Raw genomic sequence first — 24,544 nt, forward strand, 5'->3', positions numbered from 1 at the left:
AATATAATGGTTAAATGAGAAAGAAAAACAAATCTAAAAAAAATTTTCATATATGATCAAAATTGACTTGTCGAACTGACTGTCAATCTTTCTCAGTGTGTGTGTGTGTATGTTGCACTTACTTTTGTAAAATATTGCTAGTTATATTTCGAGAATTTGTCGCTTGTTGTTGGTCGCACATATAAAATAACCGTAAAAAAAATAGACGACGACGACAACGACGACGATGTTGATGACAATGATGTGATGATCGAAGTTAAAATCTAAACCATGAATGAATTGAAAACTAAAAATGTGTGCAATCTCCGGTGCCCGTCATTGATCATCACCATCATCATCATCGTTGTTCCTTGTATAAATTGCAAAACAAATTTTTTTTTTGATGCGCTTGCGTGTCTACTTGTGTGTGTGTGTGTGTGTCTGTCTTATTTGATTTTCAATGCACGATTAAAATAAGAATAAAAATAAAAAATTCGACAAACACACACAAACCAGAATATATGGGGAATCAGAGAGAATGAACCTCGAACTACATTTCGAATATTTCGACTGAGTCGACGTCATTGTTGTCGTAGTAGTCGTCATAATCATCATCATCATCAACATCGACATCATTTTTTTTTGTTGGACAATTTTCATTTCTCTTCACAATATATATCACATTTAAAAATGGCTTTAATAATACGATTATTATTAGCTAGTGGCAATAAATAAACATATTATTATTATTATCATTAATAATACGACGATTATTACCGAAAATTATTATTATTATTATTATTATCCAAACGAAAGAAAAATTATTGGAACAAAACCAAAATCAAAAAAAAAGAGTAAGGAGAAAAAATAAATCAGTAGCAACTGATTAGTAGATTTTATTTTTTTTTTTTATCTTGCTTGTTTCCTCCTTATGTTTTTTCGATATTTTTTTTTTCGTTTCTTGTTATCGATGAATCACTGTGTCTGTGTGTGTGTTTGTGTGTCTGAATGTCGATAACGAAAAAAAAAACTTTCGTTTCTAAACATCACCATCACCATCATTACCATCACCATCACCATCATCATCAGATATCTTAATTATAATGTGAAAATAGTTTGCTGTTAACACACACACACACACATTTATATAGATAGATTCTATAAATTCCATTGTAGACTTACACTACATTATTATCATCATCATTATTGAAAATAATAATCTGTGTGTGTGTGTACCAAAAAAAAAAAAAAAAAAAAAAAAAAAAAAAAACACCCGAACAAAAATGACAATAAACTTCCGGACCATCAAGAATCAAGGAAAAAAAAATCTAAGAATATTTCGAACAAACATTTCCCGAAAATATAAACATTTGGATTTTTTTTCTCGATTTCGATTCTATTTTTTTTTTCATTCTGGAATTGATTTTTAATTTCTTCATTTTCGTTTTCATTTCGTTTCTTATTGAATTCAAAATGTATGCACACACACACACACACAGACGCATACGCACCAAAGCAATGGTGTAATCCTTGTTGTTGTCGTTAGATTTCCTGGATGAAAAATACGCGATCCCTAGTGATTTTGAATATCCGAAATAATTGATGTGATGATTGGAAATGAGAAAGAAAGAATCAAACAAATAAACCAATGACGATGATGACGATAATCATCTTCATTTTGTGATGATGAATGAAAAAAAAAATCTAAAACAAACATCACCATCATCATGATGATCAAACAGACAAAATCGATTTTTTCAATATTCTTTTTTTTTAATTTGAATTCGAGAAATAATAAAAAAAAAACATAATTGACGTGTGTGTGGGTGGGTGTGTATGCGGGTGTTTGTGGAAAAAAAATGAAATGAAAAAAACAAACAATCAATGAAAAATAGAAAGACAAATAGAAAAAAAAAATCATTTCATTTCATTTGATTTGATTTGATATTATTAAAGCGTCAATCAATCAATCAATCAATTGATGAGAGAACGAATGAGAGAGAAATTGGAAAAATTATATTTATATTTATATATATTGAATACCCAGAGATCATCTATTACCGTTTTTTTTCGTTTTGTTTCTTGTTCAAAATTGATACATAATTTATCAATTTGATGTTTGTGTTGATGTGTGTGAAAAATTTTCTACAAGTTATCATCATCATATTGTTTATATATCCAGGTGAAATTAATATAATCATGTGATGTATGTTAATTAGGTGATCAGAATATAATTGAAAGAAAAAAAATAAAATTTCATTATCAGCTAAGAAGAAAAAAAACATTGCAGCCTGAATATATTGTTGACAAGTTGCAAGTTGATGCCTTGTGTATTCGGGGATTAAAAAATATGATGATGATGATGATGATTAGGATTTGAGGTTTTTTTTTGCTTTTATTTTCGCTTTGTTATTGTTGTTGTTGTTGTTTTTTTTTTCGTTTTTTCATCCATTTTGAATGAATAACGAAAAAAAGGCACAATATGGATATATCGTTATCGTTGTTGTTGTTGATTTTTTTTTTTTTTTTTGATGAAAAAAATTTGATGGATGAAAACATTATGGATTCAATGATTTGATGATCAATAAATTTTTTTTTGTATTGACTTAGAATTAAAATATAATCAATCAATCAATCAACCAATCAATAGAATGAATCGAATCATTAAAATTGATTCAAATGTTTCGATTATTATCATTGATAATGTTGTTATTATTATTATCGTTGACCATACCACCATCAACAACATTATCATTATTATTATTTATTGAAGCCGTTTGTTGTTGTTGATCATTATTGTTTCTGCTATTATTGTTATTGTTATTATTATTATCATTATTATTTGAAGAAATCTGGCCATAATTAAATAATGAATGCCGTGCCATTCCATTATTTGTAGGCAAATCATAAACCAATTGTTGTAGATCGGTCAATTCTTGTAGAAAACTTGCTATATTCGAACCAAGTGATGATTCCTGTTGATTTAAACATTGTTCAATACTGATTCCTGAATTTAATGATGAAAACATTTTTTCATAATCAATGGCAATCGATATTCGACATATTGGACATTTTTTATTCTGTTTCAACCATTTATCAATACATTTTATATGAAACACATGAAGACAAGGTAATCGTCTGCAAAAAAAAAAAAAAAAATTTGAATAAAAAAAAATCAATGATTTCATTTGAAACACAACAGACAAACAGACAAACATACCTGACAGTAATGTTGATACAGAAATGATCCAAACATATTGAACAAACTTCACTTTCACTTGTTTGATTTTGTTGGCTATTAAAACTTCGGCTACATTCACCTGAACCACCCCCACCATTATTATTATTATTGTTATTATCGACAATTCTTTTCATTCGTTTTCGTTTTTTTGGTTTATATTCATAGGAAATAGTATGACGATTTATTTCCTGTTTAGTTAATCCATTCTGTAGATTAAACCAATGACCATCACGATTCAATTGAAGTGCTGTACCATGTAATCTTTCGAAAACATTACGTACAATATCACCACTGGTTGTCAATATTTCCGTTTGATTTGCTGTTGATGTCGATGTTGCCGATGATGGTGGTAATGTTGATATGGTTACATCTTGCGCATTTGATGATACATTCATATTTCGACGATTATTTTGTACATTATCCGCAGATGTTGATACCACTAATGGTAATGTTGGCGTGGCTGGAAAGGTAACTTGAATTGGTGATAAAACTATCTGTGAAGCAATTCGAGATAAATTCGGCCGATAAACTGTTGTCTCAAATTCTATTGGTCTTGCATTAGTTAATGTTGATGTAGGTGGTGTTGTTGATGCTACTGTTGTTGTTGATGATGATTCTACTGCTGCTGCTGATGCTGTAGTTGCTGATGAAGAATCATTCGACGACGATGATGATGAACCTGGTCGATATCTTCTATTTGAAAAAATTAGGAATCCGAATTTGAATTATTATCATCACAATAGCCATAATGAGAATAATACCATACCTTAAATAATATTGCCTATAATAATTACGTTCACGTTCAGCTATACGATTTCTTTGCATTGATGATGGTAGAGAAGCCTGTGATAAATCTCTACGCATAAGAAAAGGATAATTAAATGTTATATGAGGGGAAGAATTAGCGCCAGTAGAATCCGATTCCATTCTTGATGTATGCCTTGAGAATAATAATTTTATTTTTGGTTATTATTAATGTGATTAATCAATGGAAAATCAATATATATAAATTACTCAATTTGTATCTCTATACGTCCAAGAGATCGTCCATTATTGCCATTCGATGATGATGATGATAAATTTGCTGTATCCGTATCGGTGGTGGTTGATGATGATGATGATGATGATGATGAGGTCGTATGATGACCAATAATCGGTCTATTCCTTTGTTCCATTATTCTTCAAATATAAACGAAATTTTAATGGCGAAAATTCTATTTATCAATTCCAATATGTTTGTTTTGTTTAAGCAAGAAAAAAAATGAAAAAAATTTATGCAAACAAGAAAAGAAAAAACCCAGCGAACAAAAAAAAAATCGAAAATGAGCAAGTAAAAGAAAGAACAGCAAACAACAACAACAACATCGAAAAAAAAACAACAACATCAACATCACAGAAAGACAGACAGACACAAAAGCTTGAAAATTTCATTTGTGCCGTTCATAAATATCAGTCCAGTAAAAAAAAAAATTTTTTTTTCTTTTCGAGAACTTTAAATTTTCAAAAATAAATGAAAAAGAAGTGAAATTCAAAAACTTAGAATTTTTAAAATTATTATTATTACTGTGTGATTGATTATTAAAAACAAAAGAAAACATTGTCTATAAAAAAAATGATTCATACGTTATCCAACAACAACAACAAACAAAAATCAATATCCAATCAATTATTGCAATCGAAAATTACAAAGAAAAAAAAATCATGAGAAAATTCAGGGAATAAAAATGAAAATTCTTCTTCATCGTCATCGTCTTCATCGTCTTTTTGTTATTGCTATTATCGTCAGTATTATGCCAGACGTGATCAAGAACAAATGACAGGTAAAAAGAATTTGTTGGCCGAGCTGTTCGTCGTATCTTGGCGACATGAATTTTTTTTTTCAAAAGTTATGTAATTTTTTTTTCATTTGAGAAATATAAAGAAAAAACTTTTGGCTTTTGATTATATACTGTTTTTGTTGCAAATATATGAAACTTTTTGACGTACATTCAAAAAAACACAGACAAAGTATATATATAGATGAGCCAGATATGTTTTTTTTTGTTTAAATTTTGTTTTTCACGTCTTTTTTTGTCTTAAATCGAATATATATAAGATAAATTAACCCAGTTTTTTTGTTCTCTTCTTTTTTGTGATTAGTTTGGTAGTTAGCTGTCAATGGTGGTGGTGGTGGTTTCGCAAGCAACGTTTCGTTATTCTGGTTAAATGAATGAAAAAAAACAAAAAAAATATGTCTTCAGAAACATTGTATCAAATATTAACTGGTCATCAATCGGATGTAAATTGGATAGATTTTAATGGCCATCGTAAATTGGTTAGCTGTTCAAATGATCGTACCATTAGGCTTTGGGAATCAAATGATCAACAATATTTTGATAAACCAAAATTATCCACATTGATTGGACATGAATATGGTGTTAATTGTGTACGTTATTCACCATTCGGTACTATTATTGCATCAGCATCTACTGATGGTTGTATTATTCTGTGGAATAGTCAGGTTAGTTTTTCTATTTTTTTTCATCTTCATTATTCATTTTTAATTAATTAATTATAATCAATCAATCAATTCACATCAAGAATGGTGAACAAGTATTAAAAATGATGCATGAATCAAGAAGTGCAATACGTGTCTGTTGTTTTTCACCATCATCAGCATTATTAGCATCCGGTGCTGATGATGAAACATTAGTCGTTTGGGATATTAGTACAAGAACACGTATAAAGTAAGTGGTGGTTTTTTTTTCTTTGCTTTGAATTTACTAATTTCCATATATGATTCATATGTAGAACATTATATAAACATGATGCAAAAATAACTGGCTGTTCATTTACACCTGATAGTACATATATGATTTCATGTTCAAGTTCAGGTGATCTAAAATTATGGGACACAAAATATGGAAATGTTTCCTATCTAATGACATATGAAGTTGCACATGATCTTGGTGTTTTAGGTTGTGATTTTAGTTCACAATATGAAGTGAATGGTAAATAATATAATATTTGCTTGTTTGTTTGTTTGTTTATTTGTTTGATTGATTGATTGATTAATGGTGGACAAATATACAATACTGCCCATAATAGTTGCCGATGGTCCATTACAAAGTTTTTATCTATTAGCAACATGTGGAAATGATGATTTAGTCAAATTATGGCATATAAGTGGTGGCCTTAATTGTTCAATAACATTATCACATACATTAATTGGTCATAATGCTAATGTTAATTGTTGTAAATTCTCAATGGATGGTTCATTATTAGCATCGGCGTATGTATATTCATTTCATTTTAGAATAATCCAAGATCCAAGACAATAAATGTTTTTTTTTGCATTCAAACAAACAAAAAAATAGTGGCGGTGATAAAATGGTTATTGTTTGGGATCCAAAAATTGGCCAAATGATCCATCGTTTAGATGGACATAAACGTTATGTAACCAGTTGTGCATTTTCTGATGATAATCAATTATTAGCATCCGGTTCTAATGATCAAACAATAATTGTTTGGCATTTGAATAAAATTAAAGTTAAACATATTAATATACGAGCGACAACACAACGACAATATTCAGATGAATCAATAAATAATAATCAATCAATAAATCAGCAGAAAAAAATGTTAAATAAACATTCATTATCATCATCATCAACATCATCACAGGAACAGCAGCAGCAACAACAACAAAATGAAAATGATTTATTTCGGAAAAAATTCCCTACCGAATGGAATCCGGATGATGTTTGTGATTGGCTTTCATCATTAGGTCTTGGACGGTATACGAAAATATTTCGTAAAAATGAAATCGATGGTCCAGAATTGTTACATCTAACACATGATGCTTTACTTACAAATCTACGAATCGGTATACTAATTTTTTTTTGTCTACCTATCAATCAATCAATCAATCAATTCATTTTTTTTCTCATCCACTCACAGAACCTTTAGGTCATCGGAATAAAATTCTTCGTAGTAGTTTGTTTCTAAAAAATCCATTATGGTTGAATACAGATGAAATGGAAAATGAACGTATACATAAACCGATGGAATTTTGTTGTCCAATCACCAAAGATGTTATGAATGATCCGGTTGTTGCTTCAGGTTTGAAGAAAATTTAAAAAAATTTTGTTCATCAAATCTAAAATCATATCTGTTGTTGTTGTTGTTGTTGACGTTTTTTTTTTTTGCTTTAAATTATATAGATGGACATTCATATGAACGATTAGCAATGCAAAAATGGATAACCGATGGAAATGTTACTAGTCCATTGACAAATGAAATACTTGCCAGTCAAATATTGACACCAAATTATAATCTAAGAAGTTTGATACAAAAATTTCGTAGTACAATACCACCAATACCATTAAAAGATTGATTCAAATTCGATTCATTTATCTGTCTCTGTTGTCGTTATGATGTCATATATAGTCGTATTAAAATAACAGAAAAAAATAAAGTTTTTTTCGATAATTTTAAAAATTCCAATTTACAAGTATTTAGTATACAGTGGCCAATAATGATGGCCAGAGGTAATGGATGAGAGCAAAACAAAACAAAAAAAAAAAAGACTAAAACGACGATGAAGATGAAGAAACAAGAGTCAAGGTTAACGTGTTAGTATGTTGTGTTAGTGATGGATACTATTTTTCTCTCAAAAATTTTCTTGTTTGTAATGTTGGTCAAATGTTTTTTTTTCTATATAGAAAAAAAACAAGGTCAATCAAATGGTGTTTATGTAAAAAGTGAGTGTACGCGACTAGAGTTTGTTCTATTACCACTGTAATCACATTTGTATGAATGCAACAAATCAACAAATCAACTGGTCAATCAAAACAAAACAAAAAAAAAATGACCGAATTAACAATATCCGAACCAGGATTCAAAGATGTTTGGCTACGAAAATTTCAAATTTTCATCAATAAATTCATATTCATTCTATGGACCGGTATATTAATCTATGCTGTTGGTCCATATTATTCCATACGTGAATTGTTTAGACATTTACAAATATTCGGTAAGTATGGTTTGATAATCATTCATTACATACATATATTTAGATTTGATTTTTTTTTTCATCATTTCGAAATTTACATCATCAATCACAAAATGATATGATATATGATATTATTAGGTTTCAAAAAACTTGATTACAGTAAAGAATTTGGTGATATTGATTTACATGGAAAAATTTGTGTTATAACCGGCGGTACTCGTGGTATCGGTATGGAAGTATGTAGATATTTAGTTGGAAAAAATTGTCAAATCATTACGGCAACATCAACGTTGAAAGATGATGCCAACGATATGATGATTGAACAGGCGAAAAGAAAATTAATAACAAAAATCGATCCATCATTATTATCAAGTAATAACCGAAATCAAATTACTTTACTGCCATTGGATCTATCATCAATGGATTCGGTGGCAAAATTTGCCACACAAATCAAGATGAGATGTAATAAAATTGATTATTTGGTAATTGAGATTATTTCTACCATATAGTTAAGGATTATTAAAATTTTTTCTTTCAAAATTAATTTAGATATGCAATGGTGGTGTAATGTTTGTACCATACAATATAACCAATGATCATTTCGAACAACATATGGCCATTAATTATTATGGTCATTGTTTATTGATTGCTAAATTATTACCATTATTATCATCAACAAATGAACAACAACAACAACAACAACAACCAGGACGTATTATAATGGTTTCATCTGGTGCACATCATGCTAGTTTTGGTATTCGTCTTCATGATCTAAATTCAATGAAATTATTTTCCATTTATCATTCATATTGTCAATCAAAATTATGTCAAATAATGTTTACTTATCAATTTAATCGTTGGCTACTATTGAATGATCAAATGTAACAATAAATTGTCTTCATCCAGGAATGTGTCGTACTGGTCTAATGAATGCATTCAATTTTATTCGTTATATTTGGCTAATTCGAGAATCACCATTATTTCGTGTTAGTATTTTTGTTTTGTTTTTTTTGAAAAGAATAAAAATATTAATAAATTTTTTTCTACTCCAAAAAAAAAAAAAACTCAAGTCTGCTGCTGATGGTGCCGAAACAATATTGTTTACAACATTATCACGAAAAATTGAAACAATAAGTGGTGAATATTTTGAAGATTGTCAACGGCAACGATCCAGTCAATTGTCATATGATTTATGGATGCAGAAACAACTTTGGCAACAAACATGGAATGATTTACGTACATGGCTTACAAATGATGAAATTGAAAAATTTTTTTGATTTCAGCAATTTGATTTTTTTTCCACTTTCCAAACAAACAAACAAAAAAAAAAAAAAAACATTTCGGTTTTCATTAATTATTTTCGGTCCATTGATTTGATTTGTTTACTTACTTACTTACTTATTTATTTACTTACTAACAAACAAATCCAAGGCCTATTGGGCAAATCAAATAAACATTTTTTGATTGTTGATGTTGAAAATTGTAATCATTTTTTTTCCTCACTTTGATCATTGACATTTTTATCATCATTGATGTTGTGGATGGTGATCGTTGTTGATCATCGGTTTTTTTTTGTTTGTTTGTTTGTTTGTTTCGAATGAAATTTCAAAATTTGAAAATTTAATTTAAAAAATCATTTATTATATTATGTATAGAAAATCACAGAAAAACAAAACAAAATCAGAATCCAAATGTTTATGTAAAATAAAAATATTATTGTGTATTTTAAAATCATCACCAAAAATAATAGGTATTTCGTAAACGACGTAAAAAATATGCACGTTTTTCTCTGATTAATTCCCAAATTTTATTGGATAAATATTCAAGATTATAAACTTGTGCTAAACGATATATTTCAATCATCGATAGCCAACAATTTGTATCATCATTACTACTGGTGATATCGACATGTTGTCGTTGTTGTTGTTCAATGCCATTCACATTATAATAATCTTTCGGTATAATAATATCGGTAACAGCCAATTCGGTTGTAAAATTACGCAATTTTTGTACAAATTCATCTGAATATGTAAGTTCAAGATAATCAAAGAAATATTTACTACAAACAAGTACACAATCGAATAGAAAATCTAATGAATCTTGATCCGGTTGTCGTTGTTGTTGTTGTTGTTGTTGGCTGCAAGTATCCATTTGTTGTTGTTGTTGTTGTTGTTGTTGTTCAATATTATTATTATCATCAATAGCCGTGGCTAATAATCGATTCATTATCATACGGAATGCATCTTGATTTTCATTTTCAATAATTTCAATTTCATTCATATCGATTATAGCCGATGATGTGCACTGTTGTTGTTGTTGTTCATTATCAATCGAATCATCATTATCATCATTTTTATTATTATTATAAAAATGAATTAGTGCATTAAAAAATTGGCTCGATTGACATAGAATATTACTTGGTACTGTGGTATGTAAAACCAAATGAAAACAAAAAAAAAATCCAAGATCAATAAATTAATGACAATAGAAAAATCATATATCATATATACCTTTATAATGATGATCACAAATTTTAACAACAACAAATGGTGGAATCATCATTTTTAATGGTAAAATTCTACGATGATAATAATTTTGATGATGATGATGATGATGATGATGGTGATGGTGATGATGATTATGTCTAATCCATCGATGACAATGATGATGATGATTATGATTTAAATTCATGTGACGATAATATTGTTGACTATGATTATTACTATTATAATGACGATAACGATGATGATGATGTTGATGATTTGACGATGAACGAACCGTATTGTTGTTCGTCGTATCGTTTGTCGATGCCGATGTCGATGATGATGATGATGATGATGATGACATTGTATTGTTGATATTGGAAAATTTCATTATTGTCTATTGTGTTATTATTACAAGGTGGTTATGGTGGTGGTGGTGGTTTTAATTTCTTGGTTGCAATTTTAAATAACTTGTGTGTATATACGAATATACGAATGATAATAAGGAAAAACGACGACGACGATAATAATAATAATTTCTCTTTCACATTCGTTTTTTTTTTCTTTGATTTTCAGATTTGTTTATTTTAGACATATGTTATACACACACACACACACATACACATTTCCTCTATGTGTTCATTTTAAACCAACCAACTAACCACATTAACAATGAATAATAATCCTTTCGAATAGCAACAAACACAAAACAATTATGATTGATGAATATTCAACCAATATAAATATATTCGAGTGTGGTACGTACTGGGCACAAGCGCGCGCTTCGTTTTTTTTTCATTGATAATCAAAATTTGGAAAGAGCACAAAAATGAAGGAAGGAATCGTGTATTCATTGGAAGAAAAAAACGCTAATCAAACAACCGTCAATCAGTTAGCCAAGCATGCCATTTTAATTTCATTTTTTTTTTTCGTTTTCATTCATTCAAAATTTAATTCTCTTTCTCTCCATGGTGATGGTGTTGGTGGTGGTGATGGTGGTGGTGGTGGTGGTAGCAATGGTGGTATGGTTGGTGGCCATTTGTCAATCAATAATAGGGTTGGATTGCCGCTATGAACATCAAGACAAAATAAAGCAGCAGCAGAAGCAGCATTATAAAAAGATGGTTAAAATGAAAATGAAAATGTGCAAAAAAAAAAAAATTCAATGTCGCCTAAAACAGGAAAAAAAAAACATGAGAAAGAAAAGAAAAAGATTGGCTTCAAGAACGACCACTTGTGTGTGTGTGTATGTGTGCGTGTGAAAACCATCAACGACGACGACGACGATGGCATGAATCATGGAATGAAAATCGATACTTTAATGATAATGATGTACGCTTCATTTGATTTTTATATATATATTCATGATGATGGAAAGAAAAAAAAAATTTTTTTTTTGGATTCAATGTTTCAAAAACATATATACACATAAACACGCACAGACATTTCATTATCATTATCATCATTATCATCATCATAATCTGGATCTATTAAAAATTAAAAAAAACGCGATATTTTTGGAATGATAATGACCACATATACTAAGATTAAACAGGGAATTTTGTTTGATTTTATAGATTATTATTGATTATATAGATTCGAATGTGATGCGATTAAAAAAAATTTCAAAATGATGATGATTATTTAAGCAAACCTAAAAATAGCATCACATATGATGATGATGATAATGATGATGATGATAATCAAACAGAAAAAAAAATTTTCTTTGCAAACACAAAATTTTTTTTTTCATGTGTGCACTTTTTCTTCTTCGTAAATGCGTTTTAAATCAGTGGGTAGTTAGTCCTTGGAATTTATTTTTATTTTTCTTTTCTTATACCACTCAAAGCCACCATTATTTTTACTTATTCTGTGTCAAATGTTTAATAATCACGTGGTTTCAATTTCATTTTTTTTTCACATTTATTTACACAAACTTTGATCCCATTCAAACTAAACTGATGATTGAATTATTGATTTTTGATTTTTGATTTTTTTTGCTTATTTGATTTGGCAGTTTATTTATTTATTTGTCATCAAAAATAGTAGTTTATGATGGATTGGATTGAAATTCGAGGATAAATGAAATGGGAAAAAAATTGATTTCAATATCAAATAAATTTGATAATGATTTTCGACAAAAATCGATTGAATTTTTTGTTTTTTTTTTGAAACGGAATTCCATTCCAATCAATCAATTTCCAATAAACAAGGAATATCTGTTCAATTCCAAACGTTTTAAATTCATGAGTCATCATTGTTTCAAGAGAAAAAAAATAATAATTTTATTCAACAAAAAAAAAGCAACAGTGGTGGAGAAAACAAAAATAAATCAAGAAAAAAAGAGAAAAGTTGAATTGTGTATGCAAAAGTGAAATAAAAAAAACGAAAAACAGAAACATTTAAAAGAAACACTACTACTTTGATATCACAGAGACATTGGCATTGAATCAAAGATCAAAATCAAAATTTGTTTCATTCATTTAATGATTCATATGCATCAATTTTTCCCCCTCCATTCATCAATTCATATGATCGGATCCAATTGGAACAATTGATTTTGTCGTCGTCGTCGTCGTCGTAGTCGTTGTCGTCGATGACGTTGATGGTGATGATTTGGACAAGAATGATAAAGGCACAACATGTGGTGGTTTAAATACGCTATACGGTGAATAAGGCACACCTATTATAATTAAATGTGAACGATAATAATGTAGACGCCACATTCCATGATGATAGCCACGAGCATCTAGATCCCATATATGTAAACATTTAGCAATATGTAGCCATGTATCATAATCATGAACATGTATCATACGAATAAAGATTAAATAGATATTTGTCGTATCCATTATCATTGATTGTAATGTTGATGATTGATTTTGGCTATGATGGTTTTTACTTTTCATTACCAATGTATTATTGGTAGTGGTGGTTGTTGTTGTTGTTGTTGTTGTTTTAAGAAAATTTGAATCACAAGGACCTTTTCGATGATCAATAATTATAGCCATACGAATTAATCGATTAATAAGACGTTCATAGTTTTCTACTTTTAAACTGTGATGAACGTTAGTTTGTGAGAAAAAAAAATTCAAATCAAATTGAAAATATCAGAATAAAAAATCATAATCGAAATATACTTACAGATCAACATTTTTAAGCAATACACTTGGATTTGTATTGAAAGCATGTTTTTTGAAATACATTTCTTGAAAATATGAATTCATATTCAGACCTGATGAACCAAAATGATATGTACGTGAAACATCTGGTACGATACATTCACGTCCACGGCGTATATCGGATAAACGCATCCACATATCCCAATCATATGATTTGTCCGGCGTAGGCCATCTAGGTTCTAATTCATTTTTATATAATTTACGTGTTAACATCCAACCTAAACCGGGCATTGTTTCGACACGATAAAGTAGGCTAGTATCACTTGATGTATGTTCATATGCTTGATCATTCCATGCTGATATACAGAATAATGTATCATCTTGATCAAGTAGATGCATTGTTTGTGCAAAATATTCGAAAAAATCTAATGAAACATCTAGATCTTCTTCCAAAATGATAGCATATTGTGCATCCGGATATAGATTGAATGTAGCCGTCAGGCTGGCCTTATAATGTTGTGTGATTCGTGAATTAGCATGGCCAATGGGTGTATGTTGAATACCACGCAGGCCAAATAATTTTGCCACTTCTAATGGTTCTTCATAATAACCATCGATATATATTGTAATCATTGATGGATTACAACCAGGTGTCAATAATAATGTTCGTAACATACGATAAAGATAATGTGGACGATTTGAAGCAATTATGGCGATTGGTACTTGTGATATTTTTGCCATCGGATCATAATTGGAAACAAAACGTAATGGTAATGGATCATTACAGCTACAAACCGATCCATAACCTTCAATACGTGAACAAAAATGTTTTCGTCGTTCTCGTGTTTCGTTATCATCGGGTAGGAAAACAAAATTCATCGATGATGATGATGATGATAAACTTTTGGCATTACTGTCAATCATCGAAATATCCACGGATTCAGTCGAAGATGGTGATGGTAAAAAATTTCCAAAAAATTGATTAAAAAATGACAAAGGTGTTGTTGTCATTGTAGTCCATTGACAATCAACATAATCATCGCCAGTTGGATATAGCTCTAAATCAACATGAAGTATTGCTGGTGATGCCCAGGAATTAAAATCCATTGATTTCGAATAAGCTTCACCCAATAATGGATCCATACTAGTGGATTGTTGCCGTGTTAATAGTTGTTTCTGTATGACCATTGCCCACATATCACGCCAACCAATATCTTGTGCACGTTTTGATCCTAATCTAGTGAGAAAATCACGTGCAGTTTTTTTCAGCTGAAATGTACCCTCATCTTTGATGGCAAAAATCAATATACGGCCATCGGAAACCATACTGATAAACAATGACATTGCTTCATCTTCATGTGTGGAATATGTATCAAAATTACGTCTAGCCATTATTGATCCAGTATATTGATTCAGAACAAGAATATGTATGCCACGATTTTTTCCATCTTCAGAATCATCTAAAATCTTTAGTGAAAACAAATAAAAAAATAATTTTTCGAATCAAAATAACTAATCATGATACTTACAATAGTTCCATCTACGGTAACCATTGCACGATTTTGACTAGATAAAATATCCAATTTAATCATTCGTTGATTATTGTTGTTGTTGTTGTTGTTGCTGAAATCATTCGAATGACTACCAGATAATAATGAATTGATAATATGGCCATCTTTATCTAAACAGAAAAAAAATTTTTGAAAATTCTGAGAAAAAAATTCAATGTTTTACCATCAATATTTGCCACCGATTCCTGCTGCAAACGATTCCAAGTTTCAATGATGAATACAATATTAATAATGACAGTGGCCATCAAAATAGCCAGAAATATAAACTAATTTTTTAAAAAAAATTGAGAATTTAAAAATGTAAAGAATGTAAAAACTATGATTCAACGAACCCGTATTGTTTTGATTAGAAAACGACGCATTGGAATTGATGATGGTACTATGAAACGCATACTGATTAGATTTGGCCACCATGATGATGATGATACTGGATGATAATAGCGATGATAACGATGACCATAACAGAATGTTTTACGTAAACGTTTTATCATATCAGTACCATCATCATCATCATCATCATCATTATCTTTAAATGAAGGTAGATGCTCTTCATCAATCATTTTTTTTTATCGATGATGATGATGATGATGATGTCAGCTGTCAAATGAAATCAAAAAAAAAAAAAAAAAAATTCAAATGTACACAATGGTCTTCAAAATATACGTTCAATGATCTTCATCATCATCATCATCATCATAATTATCATATGATGATATCATTACCATTAATTGATGATAATGGAAAAAAATCTGCAAATGGAAAAAAATCTGCAAATGAAAAAAAAAGAATAATAACTTGAAAAAAAAAATTATTTCCCAAAAATAAATGCATTCGGGAACTCGGAAAATAATCACTGAGCATGCGTTTTGTATATATATCAATGTACAAATGGAATATATTACCAAAGAATATATTCTACACACACACACACACACATTGAGCTCACATGCGAAAATAAAACTGCAGAACACAACTGAGAAACCATATCAAAATTGATGCATTTTACCCATTAATAAATAGGTAAAATCAATCAATCAGTCTGTACGTTCGTGTGTGTGTATGATCAACAGCTTCATTAGGCCAAATTTTTTTTTTTGTTGTTCCTGGATCAATATGTCATTTTTTGTTTTCTCTAAATTTAATTCAAAAAAATCATTTATTTTGATTTTCATTTTTTTTTTTTATTCTTCATTGGTGCAATGTCCTCGAATCGATTGAACAAAAAAAAAAAAGGGGAGAATCATCAAAAGTGTTGTGACAAGCATGGAATGTGTATGTGTGTGTGTGTGATGTTCGTCGCCAAAATGTCAATGGCATCATTTAAAAATGAAATTACAAGCAAAAAAAAAATTGGAAATAATTAGAAGATATAAAAAAAAAAAATATTCAAACAATTTTTTTTTCTTCACAATTTCTTTCTAAACCACAAACATATATATTTGGTGGTGGTCAATAAACCATAAACAGGTTACGGTTGTGATGATGATCATGATCATGATGATGATAATGGACAAAAACATTACGGAACAACAAACGAGATTCATTTTATTTGTGAAATTTCCCTCCGTCCCCCCCAAAAAAAAAAAATCATTCAGAATTGTTTCTGGCATCATCATCATCATCGCCATTATCTTTTTTTTTGTTTTTGTTTTATGATCATGATAACAGGAATAGCTGGTTCCGGATCTATCCGGAATTTCACAAAGTGAAATTTATTGTAGCTAAGGTAAAAATCATTTAACTATATATAGCAAGAAAAAAAAACATCGACCATCATTATCGAGTGAAAAAAAAAAAATTTTTTTTTTTCAAACATAAAAAAAAAGTTCATCAGCCAATGTCCTCATGTATACACAGGTAAAATTGGTGGAAAAAAAAAATTTTTTCTACCTGACTAATGTACATTATCAAGTTCTGTATTTCGTTTTTTTTTCGTTTGCTTGCATTTTTTTTGTTTATTTCCAAAAAAAAAAAATTTCGTTTTTTTTGTTGTTGTTGTTGTTTTTTAGTTGGAAATGCACCTGCAAAAAAAAAAAAAAAAATGGAATGGAAAAATAGACACACACACACAAACACATACTAACCGTACGTGATGCACCAAGTCAAAAATTTTTTTTTTTACTGTTCTGGATGCTTCTAGAATTGAATTGAATGATATAAAGATGATGATGATGATGATGATGGCGATAATGATCAGCAATCACCAATCATCCATCCATCCATCGGTAAGACATTGGCAAGTCCATTGGTGATGGTGGTGGTGGTGGTGTGTGTGTGTGTGTGTGTGTTTGTGTTTGTGTGTGGTGGTCATTCAGGTTTTCCTCCATACCAAAATTTTTTTTTTGCGATTATTTATTATATATCCACCATCATTATTATACACAATGACAACGACCCTACGACGATACAACGTGAGTGTTTCATTTCTTCATTTCACTAAAGTTAAAAAAAATTTTTTTTTTTTTTAGCAATATAAAAAAATATCTGGCACATAAGACAAACCTAAATAATGAAATGAAATGAAATGAAACGAAACAAAAAAATTTGACAATCAAAATTAGATATATGATATGATATGATGATTCTTTTTTTTTCGAATCATTCATTCATTCAACAAGTATGATATGATCCGTCATAAAACATTCGATTTCAATGTTGATTTGATTTCGTTGGATAACCAAAAAAACAAAAAAACAAAAAAATGTGTAAATTTACACATCAAGTGCAATGATAATGAAAATTTTTTCTATTTATAAAAAATGCAAAACATTGTCAAGGCTAAGGCTATTATAAATTTATATCACATAAACAAAAAACAAAACAAAACAAATGGCAATCAAAGATCAAAGATCATCATCATGAACATTATTATTATTCTTATCCATCCATAGATAACGTGTGTGTGTGTGTGTGTTGGTTTGCATGAAAAAGATATGGGACCAGATTTCACTTTAATTTAATTTTTTTTTTTTTGGTTCCATTATATTTCATTGATGTGTCATGATAACGATTTTTTAAATGGAAATTATTCATAGGAAAAAAATAATTGATTGATTGATTTGATTGATTGCAAATAAATAAAACAAAAAAAAAACAATTCCATCGCTGATGACTTATCATCATCATTCATTCATTCATTCATTATCTATAAACAACATACGATGTGGCTGTGTATATTTAGGTATTCGGGGACTAGAGAAAATTGTTTTTTTTTTGTTCAACAAGAAAACGAAAAAAAAAGAAAAAAAATTCAAATACAAAATTTATGATGGCCACCATTTGCTATATCATCATCATCATCATCATCTTAAGCCATGTTCTTGTTGTTCTTGATTTAAACTCCTCCTTATTTAAGAAAAAAAAAATGATCGGAATCTACTTACTTACTTCGTTACTATCTACTCCCTACCACCAATCAACCATCCAACCATCATTAAGGCCATAAATGATGATGAACGAAATGAAAAGAAAGAAACCAAAATAAAAACCAGACCAGATTAGATCATCATAGAAGTTGTTGTATTGATTCTCTTAGTGTTAAGTTTTATTCAAAGCATCACCATCATCATCATCCGTTTTTCGGTATATAAATAGAGATTCATTTTGCCAACTCTTTATATCACCAATTCATAATTGGTAGGGGTCTTTTTATTTGGATCTATCATTCATCATTATCATTGGTAACAATCTATCATCAAAAATTTTAATCAATTTTATTATAATTATAACAAGAATTAAATAATTTCGAACTTGAAATTAATTCAATTTAGAAAATTCATTCGTCAACAATCACCATCCTCATTTTGCATTATAATTATAAATATAAATTGGTGATTTTTATTTATTAATTCATCCATCCATTTTTTTTGTTTGCTGATTTCTGATTCTCAAATTCAACACGTTCTTCATCATCATCAGTATCCATAAAATATGAATCCTGCCTATTGTTTTAGTGTTGTTGTTCTCATGATTGGTATTGCATTGGGTAAGTTCAATGATCATTTATATATACGGATATGACGTTAACACACACACATTTGTCAATTATTGCAAATTTAGCTGCACCAATTGCTGAACCAGATGATACGAATACCAAAATTTCTGAACCAAAAGATTCTTTAATGTCCGGATCAACATCGGTCGAAATTCAAGAAGGAAAACCAATTGTTAAACTTGAACAACGAAGTGATGTTATCATTCCCGATGCTGTTGATGATGAATCAAAAAAAAAAGTAGAAATTCCACCAGTAGAAATTGCACCAATAGAAAATGTTCCTAAAATTCCGGAAATAGCTGCTGTCAATCCAATTGTTCCGGCACAATCAATCGAAAATATTGTTGTTCCCGTTGTAGTAAGTAATATTGTTGGTGAACCGATTCAAGTGGATAGAATCTCGGAAACATCAGCCGATTCATCAGTGAAAGCAGAAGCTGTTATACCAGAAAAACCAGTTGAACAACCGGCTTCGGTAATCAAAGAAGAAATTGTACCAAAAGTTGAAAAAGTTGAATCAATTCCAGTCCAGCCTATTGTACCGGAAATCGTCAAACCAGCCGAACCTGTTGTAGAGGAATCAAAATCTGTTCCAGTTGAAGAACCAGCATCGATAGTAAGTGAACCAAAAGTAGAATCAATACAGCCAATTCCAATTGATTCCGATAAACCAGCCGAAATTGCTCCACAACCAGTTGTATCCGATAAAGTGATTGAATCAAGAAGTTTAAAAGAAATTGATGCTCCAGCAGCATCAGCAGTACCAGTCGAAGCTCAATCAATCATACCGGAAATGGTTGAATCAGCTCCAATACCCGTCGAGTCTGTACCGATTGTATCGGCAATTGAATCTCAACCAATTATACCGGATAAAGTGGAAACCGTACCAGTTCCAGTGGAAAAATCCGTTGAAGTACAACCAAGTGAAGCAGAAAAAATTGAAAGTCCAGTTACAATTTCAGCCGAACGATCAATTGAATCTCAACCAGCGGTAGCAGATATTGCCGAAACTCCAGTATCAGATGAAAAATCAGTCGAAATTCAACCGGTTGTTCCGGAAAAAATTGAAACACCAGTCGAATCTCAGCCCGTAATTGCTGAAAAAGTCGAAAGTCCAATTCCAGTTTCATCAGTCCAAGACGAAATATCGGTCGAATCGCAACCAATTCCAGTTCCATCAGTTCCGGTTGAAACACCAGTCGAATCTCAACCAATTGTACCGGAAAAAATTGATAACCAAATTCCAATTGCTTCAATCGCATCGGAAATTCCAGTCGAACAACCAGTAATCACTGATAAAGTTGTCGATGCTCCAGTTCAAAGTGTACCAACAATTGTTGTTTCCGAATCGCAAGGAAATATTGTCACGCCGATTGTTGATCCCGTACAAAATGATGTTAAACCGATAGCAGAAATTCCTTTGATTCAAGAAACATCAATTGTTGCTGAACCAAAACCAGTGGTTATCATACCACAAGAACCATTGGTTGTATCGCCAGTAGTAGTAGTACCGGAACAATCCGAGAATACAATCGTCAATATTGTAGCTAAACCAATGGAAATTGCACCCGAACCAATGATTGAATCAGTGAAACCGGCACTATCAACAGCGGTTGATAATGAAACACCAATCAAATCAGATGAACCGATGATTATCGTTGAACCAAATCAAATTTAATTTTTTTTATTTTCCTTTTCAAAAAAAAACTCTTTTACACAAAACCATTTACAATATTATATTTTCTCAATTCTCAATTCTTGTTTCAATCCAAACACACACACCACCACCACCAACACCCAGAACACGAATTTCATCATTGTAAATCCATATATAATATACATGCAAGTTTTTTTTTGATAATTTTTGAACAAAAATTCTTTGTGCCACCACCACCACCAACACTCCAACACTTACCACAATGGCGGGAACTTTTGAACCAAATAAAAAAAATGGTTACCAAATGGTTAATAATAATAAAGAAAAATAAGAAAAAAACACCGTTTTTTATTTGCTATTCACAAAATGGGAATAATTTGTTTTTTTACAGGTAAAAAAAATCGAATAAAAAAATCTTTTTTTTTTGTTTGTTCACATTCAACACCACTGCCATCTAGTGATTTTGATTGAAAACCTCGCAAGTTTAAAATTAAGGGTATCATCGGGTAACATAGAAAAATCGGCCGTCCAATCTAGCCTATATTTTTTTTGATTGAATCTTAGGTTGGACTTGTTATTTTCTCGATTTTGAATTTTGAATTATGAACTGGTCGTGTTAGTTTGGACTTGCCATTTTCTCGATTCTGAACTGATCCTGTTAGTTTGGATTTGTCATTTTCTCGATTAGATGAACAGAATTTTGGGTATCCATCTCACACCAACATAAAGATTCAGATGAACAACCAATTTTGTATAAGTAGTGCCGAAATTTTCCATGACCCTATTATCGGTGCACTACTTTAAATTCTTTGGTCAGATATTGAAATTGTTGTCAGAATTTTTTAAAAAGTTTTTCAAATCATTGGATAAATGATTTGATTTTTTCTGGGAATCGATTGGAATTGAATCAGAATTTAATTTTTTAAAACAAAAATTGTCATATAATTTTTTCAAGTGAAATCAAACTCCAATTGTTGAGAAAAGTTCAATAAAATTATCAATTTTTTGAATCACATGTCATTTATTGTTATGAAATTTTATGAATTGCATGAATTTTTACCAGTTCCGTCCAACACTTCATCAATATTTTTTGCCGCCAGTGAATCAATAGCTTCTCGGTGTTTTTCGAATATTTCACCAATTTCTTTTTTTCGCTTATGATAAAAATTTTTTAAGGCCTCGCGATTTTCTTGGCCCTGTGTACTGGTATGTATTATACAATTAATGTGTATATAAATGTGTATATAAATAATTGGGCAAATTTATAAGTGATTGGACAATTATGGTCCATACCACTATCCTCCCCAACAAATAGGTTTTATAAGTGAGGGGAAGGCAAATTTATAAGTGATTGGACAATTATGTTCTATACCACTATCCACCCCAACACTAACTATTTTTTTATATTTAGATATAAGTATGAGTGTATGTGTATATAAATAATTGGGGGGCAAATTTATAAGTGATCGGACAATTATGGTCCATACCACTATCCTCCCCAACAAATAGGTTTTATAAGCGAGGGGGAGGCAAATTTATAAGTGATTGTGCGCAAACCACTATCCACCCCCAACACTGACTATTTTTTAAATTACTTTATGCGCAAGTGTAAATGTGTATATGAATAAATGGGGGGCAAATTTTTAAGTGATTGGACAATTATGGTACATACCACTATCCTCCCCAACAAATAGGTTTTATAAGCGAGGGGGAGGCAAATTTATAAGTGATTGTGCGCAAACCACTATCCACCCCCAACACTGACTATTTTTTATATTAACCCAGGCGGCCGCGATGGGATTTGAACCGACGTCGAATGTGTATATGTGTTAATGTATGTAATGGGGGGAGGCGAATTTATAAATGACTGAATGATTTTCCCCCAGACCATTATCCTCCCCCATAATATGTATCCTAAAAATGGATATATATAATATAATATATTTTACGATATTACAGAAATACTTCGCTTAACGCTGCCCCGATTAGCGCTGTTTCGATATAACGCTGTGCAATTACATTACATTGCAATACATTGTTACATTGTATATGAAGAGTAAAAATGCATTATGTAAATTATGCAAAAATAGCCCCGCTTAGCGCTGTTGTTTCGCTTTACGCTCAATATTTTTGGAACGTAACCCCGCGTTAAGCGGGGTATTACTGTATATTTGTAGTATATTACTGTATGTAGCATTACTGGCTGCTCATGCTCCTGCCTATTTCTACTTTCCCCTATTTCGACCGAGAATGTCGGTGAGAGAGAACGAGCACGTTTTTCAGACGAAAATTCCGAGTCAGGATACTAACCTTTTTACTTTCTTTTCTGTGTGTACACGAACACTAATACAAACAACTCGACAACAAATAAAAATCCGATTTTCACAAACGATCCCACGACATATTTATTATTAAATATTGTTCGTTTTGCATTCAATTGATTCTCACTACAACAATGGTTCATCATTATTATCAATTTGTAGAAACCATAAAGGTGATAGTCCAATTGTATCAGTAAAAAAGATGAATAGGTTTGTTAAATATTAATGTTTCAAATTAAATTGGTTATAATTTTTTTTCTGTTAGCTGTTCGCTATTTTTAGGCATTGGTAATCTTTTGGTTTGGTTTCCATTATTACGTTATTTTGCCTATTTTCAATCATACAACATTCTCTTATTGTAACATTGAAGAAATCTTTTCCAAACGTTTTGCGGTTCTGTCTCTGTGCATTTTTAGTTTATGGGTTAGTGTAATTGCTCATTATTAGTTTAAAAAAAATGCTTACAAAATTTTATTGTTTTACAGAGGATTTTGTTTTTGTGGTTGGGTCGTTTTGGGTCCTCATCTCAAATTTATAAAAACGATCATGGTAATGATGCCGAACAGTACAAATTTGTTGGTGGATATCTGGTCACTAACATGGTACGATGTCCACTGAAACATCATGTTCGTCATCAGTTAACTTTTTAATTTCGCTATCGATCAATGATTCTAACACTTACATTTCTCAAAGGCCTGCATTGGATTGAATTGTTGGAGCAACTTATTCGGTAAGTCGACATATTCATTTTTCATATTTAATAAAGATTGGTCTATCTTTGCTTATTAGGTTCGTTCCTGAAATTTTACAATCATTAAATTGAAATTCGATTGATGATTATGTTCGAGATCAATTCGGCGGTTCCATTGTTCATCAGCATCCAATTCAAGAATAGTTTGACCATGTTCAACATATGATATCAGATTAGGCTTAGGACATGGTCTGAACTATTTCCTATTGAATTTGATGCTGATTGAATCTTTGGAATCAATGAAGCGATCGAAAACATAATTATAAGTCGAAGATTCATGGGATGGAACACATACTTGAAAATGATCATGGTAAGCAAATGAATAGATTAATTGAACAAACAACTAATTACCTTCACTTAGGATCGCCGGCGAACAATTGGGAAATTGAATCTCGAACCACGAATAGAATTTGGACATTGTCTTTGAACATG

The 24,544-nt window shown here is 30.4% G+C and overlaps 7 protein-coding genes across 14 annotated transcripts in view; 3 read left to right on the forward strand and 4 right to left on the reverse strand.

The window, feature by feature from the left end:
• LOC124491150 (uncharacterized) overlaps positions 1-309 on the reverse strand; it is a 26,751-nt gene extending 26,442 nt beyond the window's left edge. For all 3 annotated transcript variants that reach the window (XM_075734488.1, XM_075734487.1, XM_075734486.1), the window contains exon 1: positions 123-309. The gene's annotated coding sequence lies outside the window, so the exon portion shown is untranslated. The remainder of the gene's footprint in view (positions 1-122) is intronic.
• A 1,422-nt stretch (positions 310-1,731) lies between these two features.
• On the reverse strand, positions 1,732-4,596 carry LOC124491152 (uncharacterized). Of its 2 annotated transcripts, none has more exons than XM_047053773.2 (4): positions 4,235-4,596; positions 3,987-4,160; positions 3,200-3,913; positions 1,732-3,117 (listed from the first exon to the last, which is right to left on the reverse strand). In XM_047053773.2, exons 1-4 carry the CDS (start codon positions 4,393-4,395, stop codon positions 2,655-2,657), a joined length of 1,512 nt encoding a protein of 503 aa, XP_046909729.2. In that variant the 5' UTR covers positions 4,396-4,596; the 3' UTR covers positions 1,732-2,654. The 2 variants fall into 2 exon arrangements, with proteins under 2 accessions (XP_046909729.2, XP_075590604.1); XM_075734489.1 differs by having other exon boundaries at positions 3,200-3,910; positions 4,235-4,586.
• A 202-nt stretch (positions 4,597-4,798) lies between these two features.
• Positions 4,799-7,676, forward strand: LOC124490382 (WD repeat, SAM and U-box domain-containing protein 1). Of its 2 annotated transcripts, XM_047052863.2 has the most exons (8): positions 4,799-5,040; positions 5,360-5,720; positions 5,801-5,946; positions 6,011-6,210; positions 6,308-6,491; positions 6,577-7,085; positions 7,160-7,321; positions 7,423-7,676. In XM_047052863.2, the coding sequence occupies exons 2-8, from the start codon at positions 5,430-5,432 to the stop codon at positions 7,593-7,595; spliced, it is 1,665 nt and encodes a 554-aa protein (XP_046908819.2). In that variant the 5' UTR covers positions 4,799-5,040; positions 5,360-5,429; the 3' UTR covers positions 7,596-7,676. The 2 variants fall into 2 exon arrangements, with proteins under 2 accessions (XP_046908819.2, XP_075590605.1); XM_075734490.1 differs by having other exon boundaries at positions 4,799-5,720.
• Positions 7,677-7,755: 79 nt separating this feature from the next.
• On the forward strand, positions 7,756-9,695 carry LOC124490384 (polyprenol dehydrogenase-like). Its single transcript, XM_047052866.2, is given in 5 exon segments — positions 7,756-8,234; positions 8,352-8,695; positions 8,763-9,087; positions 9,090-9,199; positions 9,284-9,695. Coding segments are annotated over 5 exon segments (1,203 nt in total). The 5' UTR covers positions 7,756-8,017; the 3' UTR covers positions 9,491-9,695.
• A 137-nt stretch (positions 9,696-9,832) lies between these two features.
• LOC124490386 (uncharacterized) lies at positions 9,833-11,637 on the reverse strand. Its single transcript, XM_047052869.2, has 2 exons — positions 10,724-11,637; positions 9,833-10,636 (listed from the first exon to the last, which is right to left on the reverse strand). The coding sequence occupies exons 1-2, from the start codon at positions 11,085-11,087 to the stop codon at positions 9,948-9,950; spliced, it is 1,053 nt and encodes a 350-aa protein (XP_046908825.2). The 5' UTR covers positions 11,088-11,637; the 3' UTR covers positions 9,833-9,947.
• Positions 11,638-12,956: 1,319 nt separating this feature from the next.
• Positions 12,957-16,278, reverse strand: LOC124490381 (protein O-linked-mannose beta-1,2-N-acetylglucosaminyltransferase 1). 2 transcript variants are annotated; one of them, XM_075734797.1, is made up of 6 exons: positions 16,112-16,278; positions 15,722-15,986; positions 15,553-15,655; positions 15,348-15,499; positions 13,841-15,285; positions 12,957-13,753 (listed from the first exon to the last, which is right to left on the reverse strand). In XM_075734797.1, exons 2-6 carry the CDS (start codon positions 15,947-15,949, stop codon positions 13,219-13,221), a joined length of 2,463 nt encoding a protein of 820 aa, XP_075590912.1. In that variant the 5' UTR covers positions 15,950-15,986; positions 16,112-16,278; the 3' UTR covers positions 12,957-13,218. The 2 variants fall into 2 exon arrangements, with proteins under 2 accessions (XP_075590912.1, XP_046908817.2); XM_047052861.2 differs by lacking the exon at positions 16,112-16,278 and having other exon boundaries at positions 15,722-16,059.
• A 2,007-nt stretch (positions 16,279-18,285) lies between these two features.
• LOC124491220 (uncharacterized) lies at positions 18,286-21,244 on the forward strand. Of its 3 annotated transcripts, none has more exons than XM_047053853.2 (3): positions 18,815-19,069; positions 19,308-19,374; positions 19,449-21,244. In XM_047053853.2, exons 2-3 carry the CDS (start codon positions 19,320-19,322, stop codon positions 21,059-21,061), a joined length of 1,668 nt encoding a protein of 555 aa, XP_046909809.2. In that variant the 5' UTR covers positions 18,815-19,069; positions 19,308-19,319; the 3' UTR covers positions 21,062-21,244. The 3 variants fall into 3 exon arrangements, with proteins under 3 accessions (XP_046909808.2, XP_046909809.2, XP_046909807.2); XM_047053851.2 differs by having other exon boundaries at positions 18,879-19,069; positions 19,160-19,374; XM_047053852.2 differs by having other exon boundaries at positions 18,286-19,374.
• Positions 21,245-24,544: the final 3,300 nt, after the last annotated feature.

The sequence above is a fragment of the Dermatophagoides farinae genome, chromosome 10 (assembly GCF_024713945.1).
Source record: "Dermatophagoides farinae isolate YC_2012a chromosome 10, ASM2471394v1, whole genome shotgun sequence".
Classification (NCBI taxonomy): domain Eukaryota; kingdom Metazoa; phylum Arthropoda; class Arachnida; order Sarcoptiformes; family Pyroglyphidae; genus Dermatophagoides; species Dermatophagoides farinae.

Bases quoted from the DNA above. Each gene is read 5' to 3' on its own strand.
- LOC124491152 (XM_047053773.2), bottom strand. From the start codon at position 4,395: ATGGAACAAAGGAATAGACCGATTATTGGTCATCATACGACCTCATCA. The intron at 4,161-4,234 runs GTAATTTATATA...ATTATTCTCAAG, and splicing joins CGTATAGAGATACAAATTGA to GCATACATCAAGAATGGAAT. The intron at 3,118-3,199 runs GTATGTTTGTCT...TTTTTTTTGCAG, and splicing joins TGTATCAACATTACTGTCAG to ACGATTACCTTGTCTTCATG.
- LOC124490382 (XM_075734490.1), top strand. From the start codon at position 5,430: ATGAAAAAAAACAAAAAAAATATGTCTTCAGAAACATTGTATCAAATA. The intron at 5,947-6,010 runs GTAAGTGGTGGT...ATTCATATGTAG, and splicing joins AGTACAAGAACACGTATAAA to AACATTATATAAACATGATG. The intron at 6,211-6,307 runs GTAAATAATATA...TGCCCATAATAG, and splicing joins TTCACAATATGAAGTGAATG to TTGCCGATGGTCCATTACAA.
- LOC124490386 (XM_047052869.2), bottom strand. From the start codon at position 11,087: ATGAAATTTTCCAATATCAACAATACAATGTCATCATCATCATCATCA. The intron at 10,637-10,723 runs GTATATATGATA...TACATACCACAG, and splicing joins TTGTGATCATCATTATAAAG to TACCAAGTAATATTCTATGT.
- LOC124490381 (XM_075734797.1), bottom strand. From the start codon at position 15,949: ATGATTGATGAAGAGCATCTACCTTCATTTAAAGATAATGATGATGAT. The intron at 15,656-15,721 runs GTTCGTTGAATC...TTAAAAAATTAG, and splicing joins TTCTAATCAAAACAATACGG to TTTATATTTCTGGCTATTTT. The intron at 13,754-13,840 runs GTAAGTATATTT...CGTTCATCACAG, and splicing joins TTGCTTAAAAATGTTGATCT to TTTAAAAGTAGAAAACTATG.
- LOC124491220 (XM_047053852.2), top strand. From the start codon at position 19,320: ATGAATCCTGCCTATTGTTTTAGTGTTGTTGTTCTCATGATTGGTATT. The intron at 19,375-19,448 runs GTAAGTTCAATG...TTGCAAATTTAG, and splicing joins CATGATTGGTATTGCATTGG to CTGCACCAATTGCTGAACCA.